General features: G+C 40.5%; 1 protein-coding gene across 1 annotated transcript in view; it reads right to left on the bottom strand.

Annotated features, from left to right (window-relative positions):
• The window catches only part of LOC139449393 (CD109 antigen-like), a 40,423-nt gene that overhangs the window by 11,658 nt on the left and 7,531 nt on the right, over positions 1–21,234 (bottom strand). Inside the window, exons 4-24 of the mRNA XM_071230760.1 lie at positions 21,046–21,071; positions 20,005–20,158; positions 19,473–19,543; positions 19,025–19,156; positions 18,615–18,657; positions 18,295–18,379; positions 17,874–17,982; positions 17,270–17,494; positions 14,992–15,219; positions 13,366–13,464; positions 12,924–12,986; positions 12,085–12,282; positions 10,934–11,083; positions 10,087–10,194; positions 8,578–8,689; positions 5,808–5,949; positions 4,732–4,849; positions 4,180–4,293; positions 2,509–2,739; positions 931–1,069; positions 244–420 (exon numbers count right to left, since the gene is read on the bottom strand). Of these exons, the coding sequence (XP_071086861.1) occupies positions 244–420; positions 931–1,069; positions 2,509–2,739; positions 4,180–4,293; positions 4,732–4,849; positions 5,808–5,949; positions 8,578–8,689; positions 10,087–10,194; positions 10,934–11,083; positions 12,085–12,282; positions 12,924–12,986; positions 13,366–13,464; positions 14,992–15,219; positions 17,270–17,494; positions 17,874–17,982; positions 18,295–18,379; positions 18,615–18,657; positions 19,025–19,156; positions 19,473–19,543; positions 20,005–20,158; positions 21,046–21,071 (2,724 nt within the window). The remainder of the gene's footprint in view (positions 1–243; positions 421–930; positions 1,070–2,508; positions 2,740–4,179; positions 4,294–4,731; positions 4,850–5,807; positions 5,950–8,577; positions 8,690–10,086; positions 10,195–10,933; positions 11,084–12,084; positions 12,283–12,923; positions 12,987–13,365; positions 13,465–14,991; positions 15,220–17,269; positions 17,495–17,873; positions 17,983–18,294; positions 18,380–18,614; positions 18,658–19,024; positions 19,157–19,472; positions 19,544–20,004; positions 20,159–21,045; positions 21,072–21,234) is intronic.

The following is a 21,234-nucleotide window of genomic DNA, read 5'->3' as shown; positions in this document are numbered from 1 at the left end:
ATTCTAGTCAATCATAATGACACTCACCAACTTCAGACTCTAGTCAATCATCATGCAACTCACCTACTTCTGAGTCTAGTCAATCATCATGACACTAACCAACTTCTGACTCCAGTCAATCATCATGACACCCACCAACGTCTGACTCTTGTCAATCATCATGCAACTCACCGACTTCTGAGTCTAGTCTATCATCACGACACTCACCAACTTCTGATTCTAGTCAACCATCATGCAACTCACCGACTTCCAGATAGGACTTTATCCTCTCCTCCAGTTCCCTTGTCATATGTTTAGTAGCCATCAGGTAGTTGGCGATGTAGATATTGGGAGCAAACTTCAGCATGTTCTGTTCCCCACATCCAGTTGGCAGGGACAGGAGGTTTTCCATCCCATCAAGGCTTGGGCCAAGCAGGTCACCTTTTAAAGACAATAACTGATTCATGGTGTAACGAACCAATGCTCATTTGATTAACACATCCTTTGGATGGCTGTACATGCCTGTAAAACTCTCAATGTATCCACAGGATATTTTTACTTTTAAACTAAGTCAGTGTTACTTTACTACCCAAGTCCAAGTCATTGTGACAAAGCTGTAATCATTCAACTCAATGGCATTAATTACCTATTGAGACATGCTTTTCATCATCCAACAACCACCAGGTTTATGTAAATAATATGCCAGGAAATAGCATTTGTCAACCAAGAACTCCAAACGCACTGTCAAGAAATACCTCTGTCACACAGCAATTTGGAGGCAAGTACTACCAATACTCTGTCACGAAATGCCTCTGTCACACAGAAATTATCAACCAAGATCTTCCAACCCATTGTCGAGAAATACCTCTGTCACATAACAGCTATCAGACATATACTACCAATTTACACTCTACTGAGTCACTGTCACTGATATGATCAGTGTCAACTTACCGGTCACTGTGAGCCGAACTCTTTCAGACCCCTCGACAAGTCCAGGTGGAGAGGAAACCTTAATCGTCTTGGAGAACGTTTTGTCTGATGTCAGGTCAACGAGAACAGGGATGTTCTGTTCTTTGCGGATACCCTCTGCCTATGTAAACAATCAATGTCTATATCATCTGAGATTGATATTGCGAAAGTACAAAGTAGACACAACGTTGCTTGACAACGGTCGGAGGATCTATAACGGAACGTCGCTATTACAGTAAAATGAAAAAAAAATGTTATCCATTACTTGTGTCTACTTTGTCATCCGTCATTTTCTGAGAAATGCAAGCATTGATATTTAATGAAGCAATAAAGCGATTAAATGGCTTTGTTCTTCGGTCTGTGTTGCTATGGCATTTTCTTTGGGAAATGTTGTTGACACTTTTTGGCCTGCTAGAGCTGAATGAATACTTTAAAACGGGATTTTAGGTATAATTGGTCCACTAAGCGTATCTTTAGTATCGACAGAATTGACAGCCAAATGTAGCTTGTCTTGTCCAGACTGGATTATTTACAATCCAACGTATGACAAGAAACAATCAACAGCATAATTAATTAAAGATTAAAAAATATATCATTAAGACAATTGTCATATTTGGGTTTTGGATTAAGAAATAAATATTCCATCTTTTGGTTAAAAGACAAAGTTTAAAATGTGCCCCCAAGGCTTCTTGATGATTTTTGTATGACTAAATGATGTCATAACGGCATGTAGGTAAATACATCAAAACTACATGGTATAAGTGTATCTTGGGTAATCTTGCTCAGAGTTGATTTTCTCTTTCAGTTCAAAACATTTTTTTAATATTACTTTTAGCCAGCTGCTATATTTGATCATGTCATCAATCTCATTAAAATCAGACCTTAGTTCTCGCTATCGCTAAACAAAAGATCTGAGGACATACAATTACGGGTCGCGTCAGAACGACCTTTCTTCCGACCAATCAAAGCGTCGCTTACCAGATCGTGAAAGTGACAATCGGAATGTGTTTTCCAATCATGCAACCTCGAAAACGTTAACACGGGGTATTCCAAACGACAGTTAACGGCCAGTACGACTGATTCCGTCAAAATTATCGTCTATCTCTCGCTTATGTTGGGATAATCATTTGAACGGAGGAGGCTTGGCACAGTATGTAGGAAGCACTGCAATACAATTTCAACCATATATTAGACATTCTGGAATGTTCGTTTGTTCAGTTTTCAAATTCTTAATCGATTTTTTCAAGCGTAGTCTGAAATGGAAGTTGCCAGGTTGAAACGAGTGCCGTGAAGCTCGAGAAAGCTACTTTTAAAATGGCTGATGTCGACGTCTTGTTCGTCCTTTTCAGTGGTCGCTCAGAGTTCGCGGAAGGTCGTTCTGACATGACCCGTAAAGGGATGTCCTCCGCAGCTTAAACTGTCCTTTGATGGTTATGTGGCAAATTGCAAAACACAATGTATTAATTATTCAATTTATCATGACATTTTGTTGAAGTAGTAACATATTCCGAGTTCGTTACACGTTGTAACGTTGTCGTTCTACGTCCTTAATGGACTAACCTTCACTCTCAGTTGCCTCTTGACGGCGTCAGCTGCTGCTGGGGTTCTGGCAGAGACCTCGATGTCGACATCGCCAATGATTGAGGGAATTATTGGAAAGTTCACAGCTTTGGCTTCACCTGGGCGGACTAGATACCTCTGAAGCTGCGGTTTAGAGGTCAGGTTTTCTTCACCATCAGAACCAATAACGATACTCTGGAAACCGCTGTTTTTCTTTAGCTCAACGGTAACCTATGAACATGTAATATGATAAGATATCGTAATGAATAGAGGATATTTCATGTGTCGAGGGAAATATTATGTTTCTTTCATCGAGTGACGGGGGAAAGGAAATATTTTCACGAGTGGCGTAATGGGATGAGAGATACATGATATTTCACGAGATATGTGGAATGTCCTATTTATTATATAGTTTTAGTGTAAGTGTCTACTGGATAAATAAATCATTTCATTACAAATGTAAAATTTTGAAACGTAAATTCTCCCCACCTATCACACAGGGATGGTTCAAATATATAACAAAACAAGAAAAGTATAAAAAAATTATTTAGGGTCACGAACCCTCTCTATCATACATTTAGATATGATGTTATACAAAATGAACTTTAACAAAAAAAATATTCTTGAAAACTAGGAGACCGCTGTTGGAAGTGAAAGAATACACGCTGGTCAGGTAACAAAACTGGCGCTTTGCCAAACGAACAGTCTCGACTGACGAATTAAATGAGAAAATTTACAGTTCATAGCGAAACATTTTCGAGGGAATAACAAACGACAAGAAATGATATTAACTCCATAAATGACCATCTGTCATTATTTTGCCTTGTCAATGGGGATCTAACGTGAAAAGAACGTCAACAGTTTGTGTACGGGCTGGACACTTATGATAAAGGAAGACAATTTAAGGGGAGGTAGCTCTTGTATGATAATAGTTCCGGCAAAGTGTTATGTTCATTGCAGGGAAAAATCAAGTGTTATGTTCACTGCAATAAAAATATCACTATTCTCAACTTCAGAAAACTCAGTCTGAAGTATATAATAAAAATGTCCATTCTCTCCCATTTTAGGTATGTGTTATTCAAATTACCTATCGGAGATTTGGCATGTGAAACTATTTTGTCCAACCAAAATTTACCACAAACATTTTTAGAAAAGCGAAATACATGCAGCATTTGTAAATAAGGAGTTTGCAAAACAGATAAGCATATCCTGCCCTGTCCGTGGGCCCTCAAACATGTGTAATATGTGATACAATCACCACTAAAAACCTCCGGTGACGTCGCATCTTTGTTTTACGCGGGGTTTTCTCCTTTCAATCAAATTGAAAGCCCGGGGACTTTGAATATACACAGGGAGGTCTTACATTCCTAGTAAGACCTGCTTTGGGGTTCTAATTTTTTTAAGACGAAAGGTGTTACTTTGATTAAATAACACCTGCTTTGAGGTTTTACTTATAAATGGTTTCAATAAAGTCGCATCTGATGTTGATTTTTGACTGGTTAAAAGTCAAGATTATTTCACACGAAAATTCGATTATGTGAACCGAACCCCAAAATCATGTTCAGTAGTGTTACCAAGAACACTTTAACCACTGGGCTACCTCACACCCCGACAGCAATGTGTACGAAGCATCATGCCACACTTCTGATATCAATGAAGACCGTGACCTACCTCTTGCTCTGAGGGCAGGTAGTTGAAGACGTTGGCCTGGAGGACCACCTGCTCCCCGCGCACCACGGACAGCGGCAGGTTCAGACTGACGAAGAAGGACCGGAACACTTGAAGCTGTGCAACATAGGAATACAAACGTGGGCGAATTTGACTGATTTTACGCCATTTGGCATATCACGACGGGGGACGTCAAGGACGGGTTTCTCATAGTTTACCAACGTGGGGTATAGAGCCCGTGTCAACACTGTAACTTCTAGTCTACCCATATGGCCTCTTAAAAAAATATGGGTATACGAGTGTAGTGTATATGGGTTGGAAATTGATGCAAGTCTCATAAATTCAGCGGCATATTGAATCGATAAATATAATATCTGAGGAACCTAAATTAAATGTGACGCAAAACTAGAGTCAAAGAATTAGCGGGAGAGGAAGATGGAAGACGGACGGTCACCCAAAGCATAACCTCATGAAGGGCAATACGCAGAAATTGACGCGGATTCTTACAGGTATCATATGTTTAATAAATATACGAGATTGTGGCTTTATGTTCACCTTCGCCGAGGTAGGTGTTACTCCGAGTCCGGAGCGTGGGCTGATGGCGAAGGCACTGGCCACCCAGGATGTAATAGTGTCAGGGACAGTTGTCTGGATCGATGCCCGCCCGTCCGGTCTGCATCACAATGAAACAAAAACAGGCTATCTTTGCGACAATCATTATATCATCATAACGACACCAATCCTTTTCCTTCCTATGTCTTATGTTTCCTTGCATTTTAGTCCAGTTATCTCTGTTTCTGATGAAGACCTCGTCACCATTACACCGGTTTATTAGTTTTTCTGAAGTTGAGAAAAGTGATGTTTTCATTGAAGTGAACATAACACTTGATGTTTCACTGCAGTGAACATAACACTTTGCCGGAACTATTGCCATACAAGAGCTACTTGCCCTTCAATTGTCCCCCTTTATCGTAAGTGTCTGGCCCGTACACAAAGTGTTGACTTCCTTTTTAAACTAGTTCCCCATTGACAGGGCAAAATAATGACATTTGGTCATTTATGGAATTAATATAGCTTTTTGCCTTTTGTTCTTTAAAATGTTTCGTTAGAAAACTGTAAATTTATCATGTAACTCGTCAGTCGAGACTGTTCGTTTCGCAAAGCACCATTTTTGTTTCTTGACCAGCGTGTATCCCGCCGCTTCCAACATCGGTCTCATAGCTTTCAAGAATATTCTTTTGAAGTTGATATTGTGTCCAATCATATCCAAATGTATGATAAAGAATTTTAGTGACTTCAAATAATTCTTATCACTTTTGTTTATATTTCTTAAGATTTTGCAAACTCGGAACTACAATTACAAGGGGTGGTGAAACGTCCCTGTGAGTTAGGTTACTTTTCGACATTTAAAATTTGTATTGAAAAAAAAATCACTTTCCGGAAGACAACTACACAAAAAGTATATACTTAATTGGATATTCCATGTGTGAAACTATCTCCTTTCACTCGTCACGGGATGAGAGAAACATGATACGACACGTGAGATATTCTCTGTATATTATACCCCATGCTGTCTTGATAAGATCTGCACAATGCAGCTGGTCATGTTCTCGCGGTGAAAGTATACTCACCCGACTGTGGTATTCAGCCACAACCACGTCTCCGGGAAGATCTCTCTTACTCTCTCTACCTTCTTCAGAACAGGGGAAGTGGGTACAACCATATTTATTGACCTTGGGGCTGCAGGGGGACTGTCAAAAAATTGTGGTGACCCTGTTAAAACATTAATTTCTGTGTTAATCTTGGTTTGTTGTTACTGTTTTTCAAGGTAATTACTATCACTCGAATGTAACCGTTAATGAAATGATCACATTAATATAACTGCCGCTCATCGTCCATTTTCATCTTTTGTAACTTTTCTTCAATATGTTTCCTGTCATCGAATGTTATATTTCATGCAATGTTACTATTCTCCCAATTTTGCCATTCCTCCCATCTAACATTTTATCCATTATTACTATTGGTCCTGTGCAACCTTTCAGCCATTCTTACTATCCACCCATGCAACCTTTCATCCATTCTTACTATCCATCCCATGCAACCTTTCATCCATTCTTACTATCCATACCGTGCGACCTTTCATCCATTCTTACTATCCATCCCATGCGACCTTTCATCCATTCTTACTAACCATCCCTGGCGCGCTTTCATCCGTTCTTACTTTCCACACCGTGCGACCTTTCATCCATTCTTACTAACCATCCCTGGCGGGCTTTCATCCGTTCTTACTTTCCACACCATGCGACCTTTCATCCGTTCTTACTATTTATCCCATGCGGGCTTTCATCCGTTCTTACTATCCATCCCATGCTGCCTTTCATCCATTCTTACTATCCATCCCATGCGGGCTTTCATCCGTTCTTACTATCCATCCCATGCGACCTTTCATCCATTCTTACTATCCATCCCATGCGGGCTTTCATCCGTTCTTACTATCCATCCCATGCGACCTTTCATCCATTCTTACTATCCATCCCATGCGACCTTTCATCCGTTCATACTATCTATCCCATGCGACCTTTCATCCATTCTTACTATCCATCGCATGCGACCTTTCATCCATTCTTACTATCCATCCCATGCGGGCTTTCATCCGTTCTTACTATCCATCCCATGCGACCTTTCATCCATTCTTACTATCCATCCCATGCAGGCTTTCATCCGTTCTTACTATCCATCCCATGCGACCTTTCATCCATTCTTACTATCCATCCCATGCGACCTTTCATTCATTTTAACTTTCCATCCCATGCTGCCTTTCATCCGTTCAAAGTATCCATCCCATGCGGCCTTTCATCCGTTCAAAGTATCCATCCCATGCTGCCTTTCATCCGTTCAAAGTATCCATCCCATGCTGCCTTTCATCCGTTCAAAGTATCCATCCCATGCTGCCTTTCATCCGTTCATACTATCCATCCCATGCTGCCTTTCATCCGTTCTTACTATCTATCCCATGCTGCCTTTCATCCGTTCATACTATCCATCCCATGCTGCCTTTCATCCGTTCTTACTATCCATCCCATGCTGCCTTTCATCCGTTCTTACTATCTATCCCATGCGGCCTTTCATCCGTTCATACTATCCATCCCATGCTGCCTTTCATCCGTTCATACTATCCATCCCATGCTGCCTTTCATCCGTTCAAAGTATCCATCCCATGCTGCCTTTCATCCGTTCTTACTATCCATCCCATGCTGCCTTTCATCCGTTCTTACTATCTATCCCATGCGGCCTTTCATCCGTTCATACTATCAATCCCATGCTGCCTTTCATCCGTTCATACTATCCATCCCATGCTGCCTTTCATCCGTTCATACTATCCATCCCATGCTGCCTTTCATCCGTTCTTACTATCCATCCCATGCTGCCTTTCATCCGTTCTTACTATCTATCCCATGCGGCCTTTCATCCGTTCATACTATCCATCCCATGCTGCCTTTCATCCGTTCATACTATCCATCCCATGCTGCCTTTCATCCGTTCATACTATCCATCCCATGCTGCCTTTCATCCGTTCTTACTATCTATCCCATGCTGCCTTTCATCCGTTCATACTATCCATCCCATGCTGCCTTTCATCCGTTCAAAGTATCCATCCCATGCTGCCTTTCATCCGTTCTTACTATCTATCCCATGCTGCCTTTCATCCGTTCATACTATCCATCCCATGCTGCCTTTCATCCGTTCATACTATCCATCCCATGCTGCCTTTCATCCGTTCTTACTATCTATCCCATGCTGCCTTTCATCCGTTCAAAGTATCCATCCCATGCTGCCTTTCATCCGTTCATACTATCCATCCCATGCTGCCTTTCATCCGTTCTTACTATCTATCCCATGCTGCCTTTCATCCGTTCAAAGTATCTATCCCATGCTGCCTTTCATCCGTTCTTACTATCCATCCCATGCTGCCTTTCATCCGTTCTTACTATCTATCCCATGCGACCTTTCATTCATTCTTACTATCCATCCCATGCTGCATTTCATCCGTTCTTACTATCCATCACATGCGGCCTTTCATCCGTTCTTACTATCTATCCCATGCGGCCTTTCATCCGTTCATACTATCCATCCCATGCGACCTTTCATCCGTTCATACTATCTATCCCATGCGACCTTTCATCCATTCTTACTATCCATCGCATGCGACCTTTCATCCATTCTTACTATCCATCCCATGCGACCTTTCATTCATTTTAACTTTCCATCCCATGCTGCATTTCATCCGTTATGTGGCAGTGTTTTTTCATTGGCAGAAGGGTTGATTGCAAGTGGCAAGTGTATTGTTCAATAGTTCAAGTAGATTCTACATGGATAATAAGGACTCGACAAAAACCTCACCCATAGGTCCAGATGATAATGAAATTGGGCGAGAATCATAACCTCCACCATAAGAGCGTGCGCGTTCTGCGCGGGGCAGTTTTGCATCAGTGATTACAACGACTCCAGCTTTCTGCAACATCACATTTATACAGGGAAAAGATCATATCTACAAAATCCAATATACGGTGATAAAACGTACCAACAACATCACATTATGGAGGGGTTGATCATATCAAAATCATCACAGTATAAAGGGACAGAATATATCTACAACATCACAGTATGGAGGGGCATATTATATCTACACCATCACAGTTTGGAGGCACAGAATACATCTACAACATGACAGTATGGAGGGACATAATACATTTACACCATCACAGTATGGAGGAAATTACATATCTATAACATCACAGTATGGAGCGAAATTACATATCTACAACATGACAGTATGAAGGGAAAGTATTTATCTACAACATGACAGTACGGAGGGAAATTACACATCTACAACATCACAGTATGGAGGGACATAATAATCTACAACATCACAGTATTGAGGAAAATTACATATCTACAACATCACAGTATGGAAGGACATAATATATCTGCAACATCACAGTTTGGAGGGAAATAACATGTCTACAACATCACAGTATAGCAGACATGTTCCTCAAAGTTACATCAAGGCTTTTTCTCTGAAGCAGTAAAAGCGACAAAGTTTAATAATAAATAAAAACTGCAAAACGCGTTCCATATTCATCAGAAATCTCTACCAAAGACAGATTCCACTGTACGATTCCGACCGTATCATGAGCATGTGTTCATAAAGCAAACAGTGATGATACCAGGTGTTCGCGAAAATGTCCGACCGTTGACTCCCGTCACAAACACATGCCAAGGCGAGTCAAATGTCATAAGGTACCAGTCAAAATAGAGAATTGCATCGGACATAATTTTTGAAGCGTCAGACTTAGAAATGTCTGTCACATGTCTACCATAAAACATCCTAAAAGCTTTACTCAGACCTCCAATATTGTAATCTTGATCAAACAACTCTTTGAAATCTTCGTAGAAAGTGCATGTTTGATTGTACAAATTGTGAAATGTAGACACCAAGGGATTGTTTGATTGTTCCTCGACTGATATCAGATCATGAATTATCAGATATTCAATATACCTGATGCTAAACTTAAACTTTGGCCAAATTCCCTTGTTTTGACTTTGCCAATCCGAGCAGTTAGGAAAGACAACCCATAACTTTATAATCGGGCAAATCTGGCCTTTAACAGACCCAATATGTAAGAAGGATCTGGTACAAACTAACCCATATGGGATCTCCTGGAAATTATTTCCACAATTTACGGTGCATGTTTTACATATCCCGAGAAGCAACTTTTATGGACTAATTGCCTTTTTGTGGCATTTGGAGCCGATGCTATAAACGCGTCCACGTGCATACTAGTACTGAAGAACTGAGATAACCTATGTGCTACTTACAAGTTCTGTCTATGACCTCCTTGATCTCACCTGGAAAATTTCTGTTGCACTCGTGCCAGATGTTGGAACCGGGAAACTCCATCTTAAGAAGTCAACGCTTGGGGCGGTGTAATCATACTCTCTGAGTTCCTTCATCACCTGGGCATCCACAGAGAGAAATAAAACTGATTCAAATGGCTAAGGCTTGGTTACACATTTAATCAATGCATATTGAGGTGCGAACGCTTTAACCACGAGGCTACCGGACCGCCCTCTGTTTCATGGTGTTATATGTCACGATGTCGCTTACTGTCAGGGTATCGCTTCATTTTTAAAATGATTATACGTGGGACAGTTGGGGTTTGTAACTACACTTTCCGTGTTATGGTATACATAATGTATAACAACTCCAGAGAATAATCAGTCTATGTTGTCCGCAGTGAAAAAAATTATGAATGGATCACTAAAAATCAGTGATGACACCAGGTGTTCACAAAATGTGCACGCAGAAGACCATATCTACCACTATACACCCTTTGCTCATCTCCGTCCAATATGCCAGAACTTACAAGAACCCATATTGGCAGTAGTTTCGTGCATGTGACAATCACATGACTACAACACAGGGGTAGTCGTCAACCTTTCATTATTGATCAAATTGTTTTCCCTTTGCTTTTGTCTTGCAATCAAAGTTAAGACCTAATTTCTATTAAGCACAGAATGATCTGTCTTCACAAACGGCCGTCACGTCATATGAGACAGGATTTGGCGTTACACAGTTTATGGTCAATTCATGCAATACCACTACTCCATTGCTGACCAAGGTATTATGCAGTTAACGGAACAAGCCGAGTGGACCCAAATGTACTCAATACACATGTAAGCTGTAACAAGATACCTGCTCTGTTGAGATGTCATTTCCGGTTTTGAGAAGCTGCACGCTTTGGTCAACTGCCAAAAGGAAGGCAGATGATTGGGGATCCGCCGTGATGTCGACTGTCACATCCGTGTGGGGCTCCGCCTTCTTGGTGCTGTAGGCGATACCAACCTATCAATAGATAAATACCTATAATTCAAAAACAGTCCCGAATGTTGTATCAGAAAATACTTGAAGCACTCGTGACATTCCAAACTTCAAAAAGTAGCGTTCGCATGACGTTATCGTAGGATCGTTATGGTAGTACTACGCAATGACTTATTTACTTCAATATTTAATCATGAAGGAATGGCTGATCATCATTCGTGGGCATCACTACAAAGCACTGACCTGGTAGACGTTTGCTTATGATAATCTTACAACCTTGTGTGACTGCTGTAACGTGACTCTTGTGCTTTGACACTGCTATTGAACCGCAACTGACCGTGACTCACAAAGCAGCATCAACAACCCTAATCGCAGCACTTTGATCTGTTTCATGATCTGTACTTATCAATCCCCGCAAAACAGTTTTGACATACGCCAGTTGTAGCACCAATATCTCTTTATTAAACTTCTTCTGACTGTACCGCGCGATGCAGCCTTGACAAACGCTCGTCACATCACTAAGCCCTCTTTATTGCACTTCGTCTGACGACACAGCGCAAAGCAGCATTGCCATACACAAGTCGTACCACTATGATCTATTTATTGAACATTCCCCAATTTAGTCGACTCTTACCAAATGCTGAAGACCCGTTCTAACCTGAGTTCCCATGGAGGAAGATTCTTGCTATCATAACACCGGGTCTCATTCAACAAAGCGATCTTTACGTTACGGCAGTGGAAAGTCTGTGTTAAAGTACGATATTGTGTTCACGAAAGTCTTAGTGCAGAGATCGCTTTGTGAATCCAGGCCCTGATCTGTGTCGAACACCTGGTGTTAATGATTATACAATCGTCTTACCAGGCCCTGATCTGTGTAGAACACCTGGTGTTAAAAAATGATCATACAATCGTCTTACCAGGCCCTGATCTGTGTAGAACACCTTGTGTTAATGATTATAAAATCGCCTTACCAGGCCCTGATCTGTGTAGAACACCTGGTGTTAATGATTATACAATCGTCTCACTTTGTTGGCGAAGACTCCGTCCACGTTGAAGCTGATAGAGTCAGCAACGATTTCCCCGTCGGGTGTGACGAAATTAACGAGGATGTGTGCCGTGGGAGACATCGTGGCGAGGACGGGAACGTTGAGAATGAGGGATTTGTCTTCGGTGGAGATGGGGCGAACTATTCCACCCTTCACCACAACCCCACGCGACATAATCTGTAACGGACCAAAGGATCAGTGATATGTGTAGATGAGGTGATGTGTAAATGGGTTGGGTTACAAAAAAAGATATATTAAGATGAAAAATAATTTCCTGAAAGTTGTCCTGTATATAAAATCTATCAATTTGTTAAAATTCTGAAATTGTGATGAGGTGATTTGGGCTTAACGTTGCATTCAAGATTATTTCACTTACATAGTGACGTACATGCAGATGTATGTGTGGCTACTTTTGTTTGTCCGGACCTTTGTGGGCTATCTCAAACAGAGTATACTTTAATGCCGAGCGCCAGGCAGGGTAACTACAAAGACCATCTTTCAACGTATTTTGTATGACGCGGCCGCATGGATCATCCATATAATAGGCATCTTTAGTGTCTTTGCACAGCTGATAGACTAATATGTTTACCTGTTATAAGGGGTAATATTTACCTGTTATGAAGGGTAATATTTACCTGGTATGAAGGGTCATATGTATCTGGTATGAAGGGTCATATTTATCTGGTATGAAGGGTCATATTTACCTGAATGAAGGGTCATATTTACCTGGTAAGAATGGTTATAGTTACCTGGCATAAAGGGTCATATTTACCTGGAATAAAGGGTCATATGTACCTGGTATGAAGGGTCATATTTACCTGGTATGCTACCTTTCCAGGGGGAGATGTCGCCTGGATTTCAAACTCGGCGTTGTCACCAGCCTGCAGCATAATAAATGTATATATCATGCAAAACATAAGTAAAATGTCATAATGCAACATCCGAGAGCTCTGTGTGATAATTAAAAATGTGATAAATTTCCATAACTATATGCAATAAAATGTATGGACGAGTGAGTTTGGTTTAACATTGTTTTGATGTGGGGGAAAAAGCAACGTGTGATAAATCTTATATACAGTATAATACCGACATACAAGGTTCATAGTCGGCGAAACCTGGTATTTGAACACACGAAACCAGATCCTCGCACGGCCAAGGGAAACAACTCTGTATATAGGATTTTTGCGCATTAGATTTCTGAGTAACTTGTTAATATCATTAACATGTTTCGAAATGAAAGTTCACACTAATAGATCGTACTTTCAGATTCATTGTGCGGAGCCTGACTTGAACATAGGTGTCGCTCCTTGAATGACTCTTGGACACATACTTGGAGGCGTGGATTTTCTTGTAGTAAGCCTGGAACAGAGACACAAATGTAGATCAATCCCATACTGGAATCACTATCACTACAATGTTCCTAATGCTTACATTAGTATGTTTTTTAGCAATATTCCAGCAATATCACGGCGGTGGGACACCAGAACTGGGCTTCACAAATTGTACCCATGTCGGGAATCGAACCCGGGTCCTCGGCGTGACGAGCGAACGCTTTAACCACGAGGCCACCCGACCGCCCTCTGTCACATGAGAGTTTCATGGTGTTATATGTCACGACGTTGCTTTATGTCATGGCATCGCTTCATTATGCCACCTCGTTGCTTCATTATTTCATGACCATGCTACTTTAGGTCACCATGTTGATTCATTATGTTACATCGTCGATTCATTGTTCAACCTCTTTGCTTCATTATGTCATGTCGTCAATTCATTATTTCACCTCTTCGATTCATTATGTCACAACGTCAAATCATTAGGCTCCGATGTTGCTTCAATAAGGCATATTGTCAGTTCATTATTCCACCTCTATGATTCATTATGTCACAACGTCAAATCATTAGGCTCCGATGTTGCTTCAATAAGGCATATTGTCAGTTCATTATTCCACCTCTATGATTCATTATGTCACAACGTGAAATCATTAGGCTCCGATGTTGCTTCAATAAGGCATATTGTCAGTTCATTATTCCACCTCTATGATTCATTATGTCACAACGTCAAATCATTAGGCTCCGATGTTGCTTCAATAAGGCATATTGTCAGTTCATTATTCCACCTCTATGATTCATTATGTCACTACGTCAAATCATTAGGCTCCGATGTTGCTTCAATAAGGCAAATTGTCGGTTCATTATTCCACCTCTATGATTCATTATGTCACTACGTCAAATCATTAGGCTCCGATGTTGCTTCAATAAGGCATATTGTCAGTTCATTATTCCACCCCGTTGCTTAATTAAGTCATGACATTGCTTCTTTAAGTCATGAAGTCGATTCTTTGTCAAGAGAATGATTTTTTAAGTTATAAAATTTCTTCTTTATGTCATATCGTCAATTCACTATGTCAATACATTATGCAATCTCATCGCTTAATTGTCATGTCGTCAATGTATCCTGTCATGTCGTGAATTCACTGTGCCACTTTCCCGCTTCTTTGTATTGACATTAATTCATTGTGCCACCTCGTTGCATAATTTTCATGTCGTCAATCAATTATGCCACTTCATCGCTTCATTGTCATATCGTCAATCCATTATGTCATGTCGTGAATTCATTGTGCCACGTTCTCACTTCTTTTGATTGTCATTAATTCATTATACCACCTCTTTGCTTAATTGCTAGGTCGTCAATCCATTATGCCACTTTATCGCTTCATTGTCATGTCGTCAATTTATTATGCTACCGTTGTTTTGTATGTCATTAAATGGCGTATTTCTATTCACAGCAGAGCTGATTTTCAAAAAAATGTTGCTGAAACTGAAAACGACGTTTGACAGTTGCTTGTATATTTGCATCTATAGCGTCCATATGTTTTGACTTACGCACCCTCATCTTAACGTCTGTTGTATTGTCCGGTATATCAAGGTCCAGAGGGATAATGCCATTCTCAGGCATCCGGAGGTTAAGTATAGGCAGGGAGTAGCTGCCGGTGAAGGCGTTGCACTCATAGCGATCCTGATAGGCCTCCGTTCGCCTATAGTTGACGCATGTGTACACCTGGATCGAGGAGGCAGTATCAGAGATGGGGCGGTCATCTTGTTGGGTCACTTTCACCTAGATTTGAAAAAAGAGGATATTAACCACGCATCTGCTACTTTAGAATGGAACCCATGCACAACGGACAATGATCGGGATCCGAAACATGGATTGATTTCCCGATGTAAACTTTCCGTACATTTGCTATGGCGTTTGTCCATACTGCATAAACTCGGATATACGTCATGTAAAATAGCGTATAATGTTGATAGTTACATATGTAAGCCCTGTACGGCAGTGTGTTATGTCGATAGTTACATATGTAAGCCCTGTAGGGTAGTGTGTTATGTTGATAGTTACATATGTAAGCCCTGTAGGGTAGTGTGTTATGTTGATAGTTACATATGTAAGCCCTGTAGGGTAGTGTGTTATGTTGATAGTTACATATGTACGCCCTGTAGGGTAGTGTGTTATGTTGATAGTTACATATGTAAGCCCTGTAGGGTAGTGTGTTATGTTGATAGTTACATATGTAAGCCCTGTAGGTTAGTGTGTTATGTCGATAGTTACATATGTAAGCCCTGTAGGGTAGTGTGTTATGTTGATAGTTACATATGTAAGCCCTGTAGGGGATTGCGTTATGTTGATAGTTACATATGTAAGCCCTGTAGGGTAGTGTGTTATGTTGATAGTTACATATGTAAGCCCTGTAGGTTATGTGTTATGTCGATAGTTATATATGTAAGCCCTGTAGGTTATGTGTTATGTCGATAGTTACATATGTAAGCCCTGTAGGGGATTGCGTTATGTTGATAGTTACATATGTAAGCCCTGTAGGTTATGTGTTATGTCGATAGTTATATATGTAAGCCCTGTAGGGGATTGCGTTATGTTGATAGTTACATATGTAAGCCCTGTAGGTTATGTGTTATGTCGATAGTTACATATGTAAGCCCTGTAGGGGATTGCGTTATGTTGATAGTTACATATGTAAGCCCTGTAGGGTAGTGTGTTATGTTGATAGTTACATATGTAAGCCCTGTAGGGGATTGCGTTATGTTGATAGTTACATATGTAAGCCCTGTAGGTTATGTGTTATGTCGATAGTTATATATGTAAGCCCTGTAGGGTAGTGTGTTATGTTGATAGTTACATATATAAGCCCTGTAGGTTAGTGTGTTATGTTGATAGTTACATATGTAAGCCCTGTAGGTTAGTGTGTTATGTTGATAGTTACATATGTAAGCCCTGTAGGGTAGTGTGTTATGTTGATAGTTACATATGTAAGCCCTGTAGGTCAGTGTGTTATGTTGATAGTTACATATGTAAGTCCTGTGGGGTATTGTGTTATGTTGATAGTTACATATGTAAGCCCTGTGAGGTATTTTTATGTAGTATAAAGTAAAGTATAGTATAGCGTAAACTAGTAGATTGTGTTCCTGATAGCTGCATAAGAGTGCATGTAGAGTTGTGTGTTATGGTAATGCTAGCTACAAAAGTGGGCCATGTAGAGTTGTGTGTTATGGTAATGCTAGCTACAAAAGTGGGCCATGTAGAGTTGTGTGTTATGGTAATGCTAGCTACAAAAGTGGGCCATGTAGAGTTGTGTGTTATGGTTATGCTAGCTACAAAAGTGGGCCATGTAGATTTGTGTGTTATGGTAATGCTTGCTACAAAAGTGGGCCATGTAGAGTTGTGTGTTATGGTAATGCTAGCTACAAAAGTGGGCCATGTAGATTTGTGTGTTATGGTAATGCTAGCTACCAAAGTGGGCCATGTAGAGTTGTGTGTTATGGTAATGTTTGCTACAAAAGTGAGCCATGTAGAGTTGTGTGTTATGGTAATGCTAGCTACAAAAGTGGGCCATGTAGAGTTGTGTGTTATGGTAATGCTAGCTTCAAAAGTGGGCCATGTAGAGTTGTGTGTTATGGTAATGCTAGCTTCAAAAGTGGGCCATGTAGAGTTGTGTGTTATGGTAATGACTGATACAAAAGTGGGCCATGTAGAGTTGTGTGTAATGGTAATGCTAGCTACAAAAGTGGGCCATGTAGAGTTGTGTGTTATGGTAATGCAAGCTACATAAGTACGTCCTGTAGAGTTGTGCGTTACGATATTAACAATTACGTACGTAGGCCCTATAAGGTAGACCCGGCTTGAAGTTACTGGGGCTGGAATCCAGAAAGGTGATCTTGTAGGGGTCGGTGTAGTAGACAACGTTTGAGGAGCCGTTGAGTGTCTTCCCAGTTAGGTCCTCCTTGACCTCTGCCAGTACAGTCACCGTTTGCTGGTTTAGGTACGACTGCAGCTTCTTGATCTCTCCCATGGACACCGAGAACCGGGCACTGCCATCAATCTGTGCAGAAAGGGTACAGTCTAGGAACATCACTTTTCGCAGGAGTACCGCTGTGTTGCGTAAAGCAACAAACACACACACTACCGGGTGCTACCGGTAGAGCAGGACATGCTTATTCTTTTCGCGAACACATGGTATCATCATTGACTTTCGGTGATCCATTAATATAATTTTCACCACTTTTATACCTTTTGCGTCCAATGGAATGTGTTTCTGCAGATAATCGAGACTGACTATTCTCTGGCGATGATGATGTATTTTCACATACGATGGTCAGTCTGATGCAACATCCAACATAACACAATTTACTTGACCAACACAGCTATACTTGACAAACTTTTACCAGCGTACGCAGGTCATTGCTTATGTGATGACTTACAGGAAACGTCTTCAGAACTGATTTTGCGAAGTTCCCGCAGTAGTTCCTGATGGCGCCGACAAACACCCTCAGTTCCACCATGCCCTTGACTCCTTTTCCATACGTGTAGCTGGATGGCAAGTTTACACATGTGTATGGCGTGTGCACCAAACAAGCTTTATTTGCAAAAACCTTCATTTCCTATCTCATCTTTAGACTTGCTAAGTAATTGTCTACTGGAGCCAGTGGTACAAGGTCATCAGTGCAGATGTTTTGAAAGCAAATGGAGTGACGTTTGGTACTTCGAACCGATTATGAATAATAATAGTTAATACGTATCACACTTATTACTGTTCTCAAAATTTACTTTTACCAACGGATGTTCTATCTTTTCAAGTACAGCAATAATCATATCACACTAGTTGCTCTGCTGCATACGTACTTGGCTTTGACGGTTCCGGAAAGGTCGGTGTTGGTCGTGAGAGCAAAGGGAGGCAACTCCACCTTCACCTCAAACTTTGGCAACTCTACGTACAAGACAATAGTTTGTTAACTGTGGTATGGTTTGTATACAATTCTACTTTCGAAATCAATACAAACATGGACTTCGATGTCAGGTGCACAAAAGGATCTGGAAGTATCTATGATTGTGTTGACATATCACTTCAAACTATTACATCGATCGTACGTGAATAACTGGATCAGTTTTATTTTTATACATGAGAATGTCATTGTGTGTCCTTCTCCGTAAGCCGTACTCACCATATTGTTGGACTGTGAATGTTTTCTTTTCGTTTAATCCCACCTGTTACGAAATAAGTTGAGCATACTATTTTATGTGCATATTAACGTATGGTTCATAGACAAGAAAGCATCATTCTATATACAGTTCTAATTTATGTTTGTTGGTTGAATATATTGATTACGGCAAAATGAAATAAAGTGAGTTTAGAAGCCACAAATCAGTGGTAAACAGAGGATATGAACTGAAGCATTATCAGAGAAAAGACCCACGACACCAATCTCAACCCTCTGTTAAACAATTTCAACACTAGCTTAGGAGCTAATTGTTTCATACTCAGGAAGAGTCTTCATGAACTTTAGAAAAAGTTATTTCAAACTTAGTGATGCAGAAAACAGCAATTTCTTTAAAATGCGAGAATTGTACTCACAAACTCAGGAACGGTGACTTCTATCTTCCAGTCCCCTAGAACCGGCTGGTCGCTGAGCAATATGTCTCTGTGGTTGACACCCGACACATCCTGCAGCGACACCCAGCGGCGAATTCTGTTGTTTCGTGGATCCTTTAGAGGAATCAAAAATAAATTCAATACAGAATCATGGGTACATGTTGTAACGAAATTCACAATGACTGTAGGGGGTCATTTTGGATTACCAAAAGAAAGCACTGAAGCCACGTTTATACAACGTAGCTTTACAGGTTAACCGTCAAACCTGCCATCCCTTACAGATTAAAGACACATAGTTCGTACGCAACATCATTTTTGAACAGCACACTGCATGTCGGGATTAGATGGTGCAGTGTGTGACAAAATGTAGAACATGTCCATAGTTACATAGTTTACATCATTTTCTATATAAATATTTGGGTTCACTCACATATATGTCGACATCTATTTTGCCCTTGTACACCTTCATATCAGGGTATACGGCAAAGGCTCTGAAATGAACTTGAAGAAGAACAGATAATCATAAATACATCCTTGAATATGAATTACATAAAATAGTGATTCATCAGGCGGTGACAAGAATATTCGGTGTGGTAGGACTATTACATAAAAAGATGTCCTCAGGTTTACGAGAAGAAGCTATGTGGACATGCGGGATGTCCTAGAAATGGTTATGATTGAGAAATACACTGTCCGGCTCCTTCTATCACAGAAAAGCAGTGACGGAGAAAATATCCTGTCGGTAACACCCACCCCACCCCACCCAAACCCACCCCACCACCACCACACACCCCACACTCCACATCAGAATAGTAAATGGTATATCCCTGAATGTCCCTATGCTGAAGGTACGACTGAGCGTTCTGCATCACGAAATATGGAAGATTAACATTAAAGCTACATGATCATTCAATCATAATTGTTCCATTGACTTGCTGTTCCTTTTGAGTCGAGCTCCTTACCTCGCTGTCCTGGCTTGTACATGGCCTTGTCGGTTTGAATGAACACTGATATGGTCTTCCTGGCTATAGTGAGGCGTTCCTCTCTCTCAAAGATGAGTCCCCCTGACCCCTTCACCTTTAGCAGGTAACTTCCAATGACAGTTGCTTGTGGCGCCTGGAACAACATCATTGCAATTTCAGTGAAGTTAACTTAAAGATCGGTCCGTTCGACAAAACGATCTCAGAGCTACAGTCGTAATTCCCCTTCTTTTACGTATAGTGTTGAAAAGTTAAAATCGCTCAGTAGAACGGGAGCCTCGAATGACAACGTTATCTTGCTGGAGTATTTGATATTTCTACAACAAAGATTAACTACCAGGAGCTGCATGACATGTCAACGTGATGGCTGTGACCTATTCAAACAGGTTGACATTGGATACATTGCTAGTTCTAGGAAGTTCAGATAGAGTAAAACATGGCTAAAATGAGTTTTGAAATTAGTTTGTTGTCATCAGTACCATTTGCAGTTCGTAGTTTATTCTGTTTTCGAATAGTTGCACATCATATGGGATCCTATAATGTATCATGTTCCTACTACGGGTTCTGTTGGTGTTGACTACACTGCCGGGCAAAAGAAAGTTAACACTTGAAAACTGGATTTGGCCAAAGCATTAAACGTTTAAAACTATATTTTGGTAAAGTCCTATTTCCAAGTGAATAGTTCCTTTTGCCCGGCAGTTAAACACTTTATACTTTACTAGATGAACACAAGTACTGGTTCACAGCACATTAAATACAGAAAATGAGGACGCAATTGATAGGGTACTCAAATATTGTTTGCTATGGAACATTTACAAAAGACAGTATTGGATTCTGTATTTCACTGTGTCACATTGTCACAAAACGAATTTATACAGGCAACGATTGCATTTAAATATCGAATGATATTTTACACGTTCCTAAACTTTGAAACGTTAGCATACGATTAACACAACCCTACCCGCGAATCATGCGCTGTGTTGGCAAATGTCATAAGTACCTTCACCACAGTAGCATACTTACGACCAGTGTCACAGTGTCTGGCTCATCTGTAATAGCAAGTGCATGTGTGACTTAGTCATGGGCGAACACCAATATATCACACATTTATATTCACTTTCAATAATAAACAAACATTATCTCCAAATCACTCCTCAACGGTCATCATCATGCCTTTAATTTTAACTAATTCTCAATACTCAAATAGAAGGG

Source organism: Haliotis cracherodii, unplaced genomic scaffold (assembly GCF_022045235.1).
Source record: "Haliotis cracherodii isolate W230 unplaced genomic scaffold, xgHalCrac1.p SCAF_8, whole genome shotgun sequence".
NCBI lineage: Eukaryota > Metazoa > Mollusca > Gastropoda > Lepetellida > Haliotidae > Haliotis > Haliotis cracherodii.
Note: the sequence above shows the minus strand (reverse complement) of the source record. Positions and strands in the feature narration are given on the sequence as shown.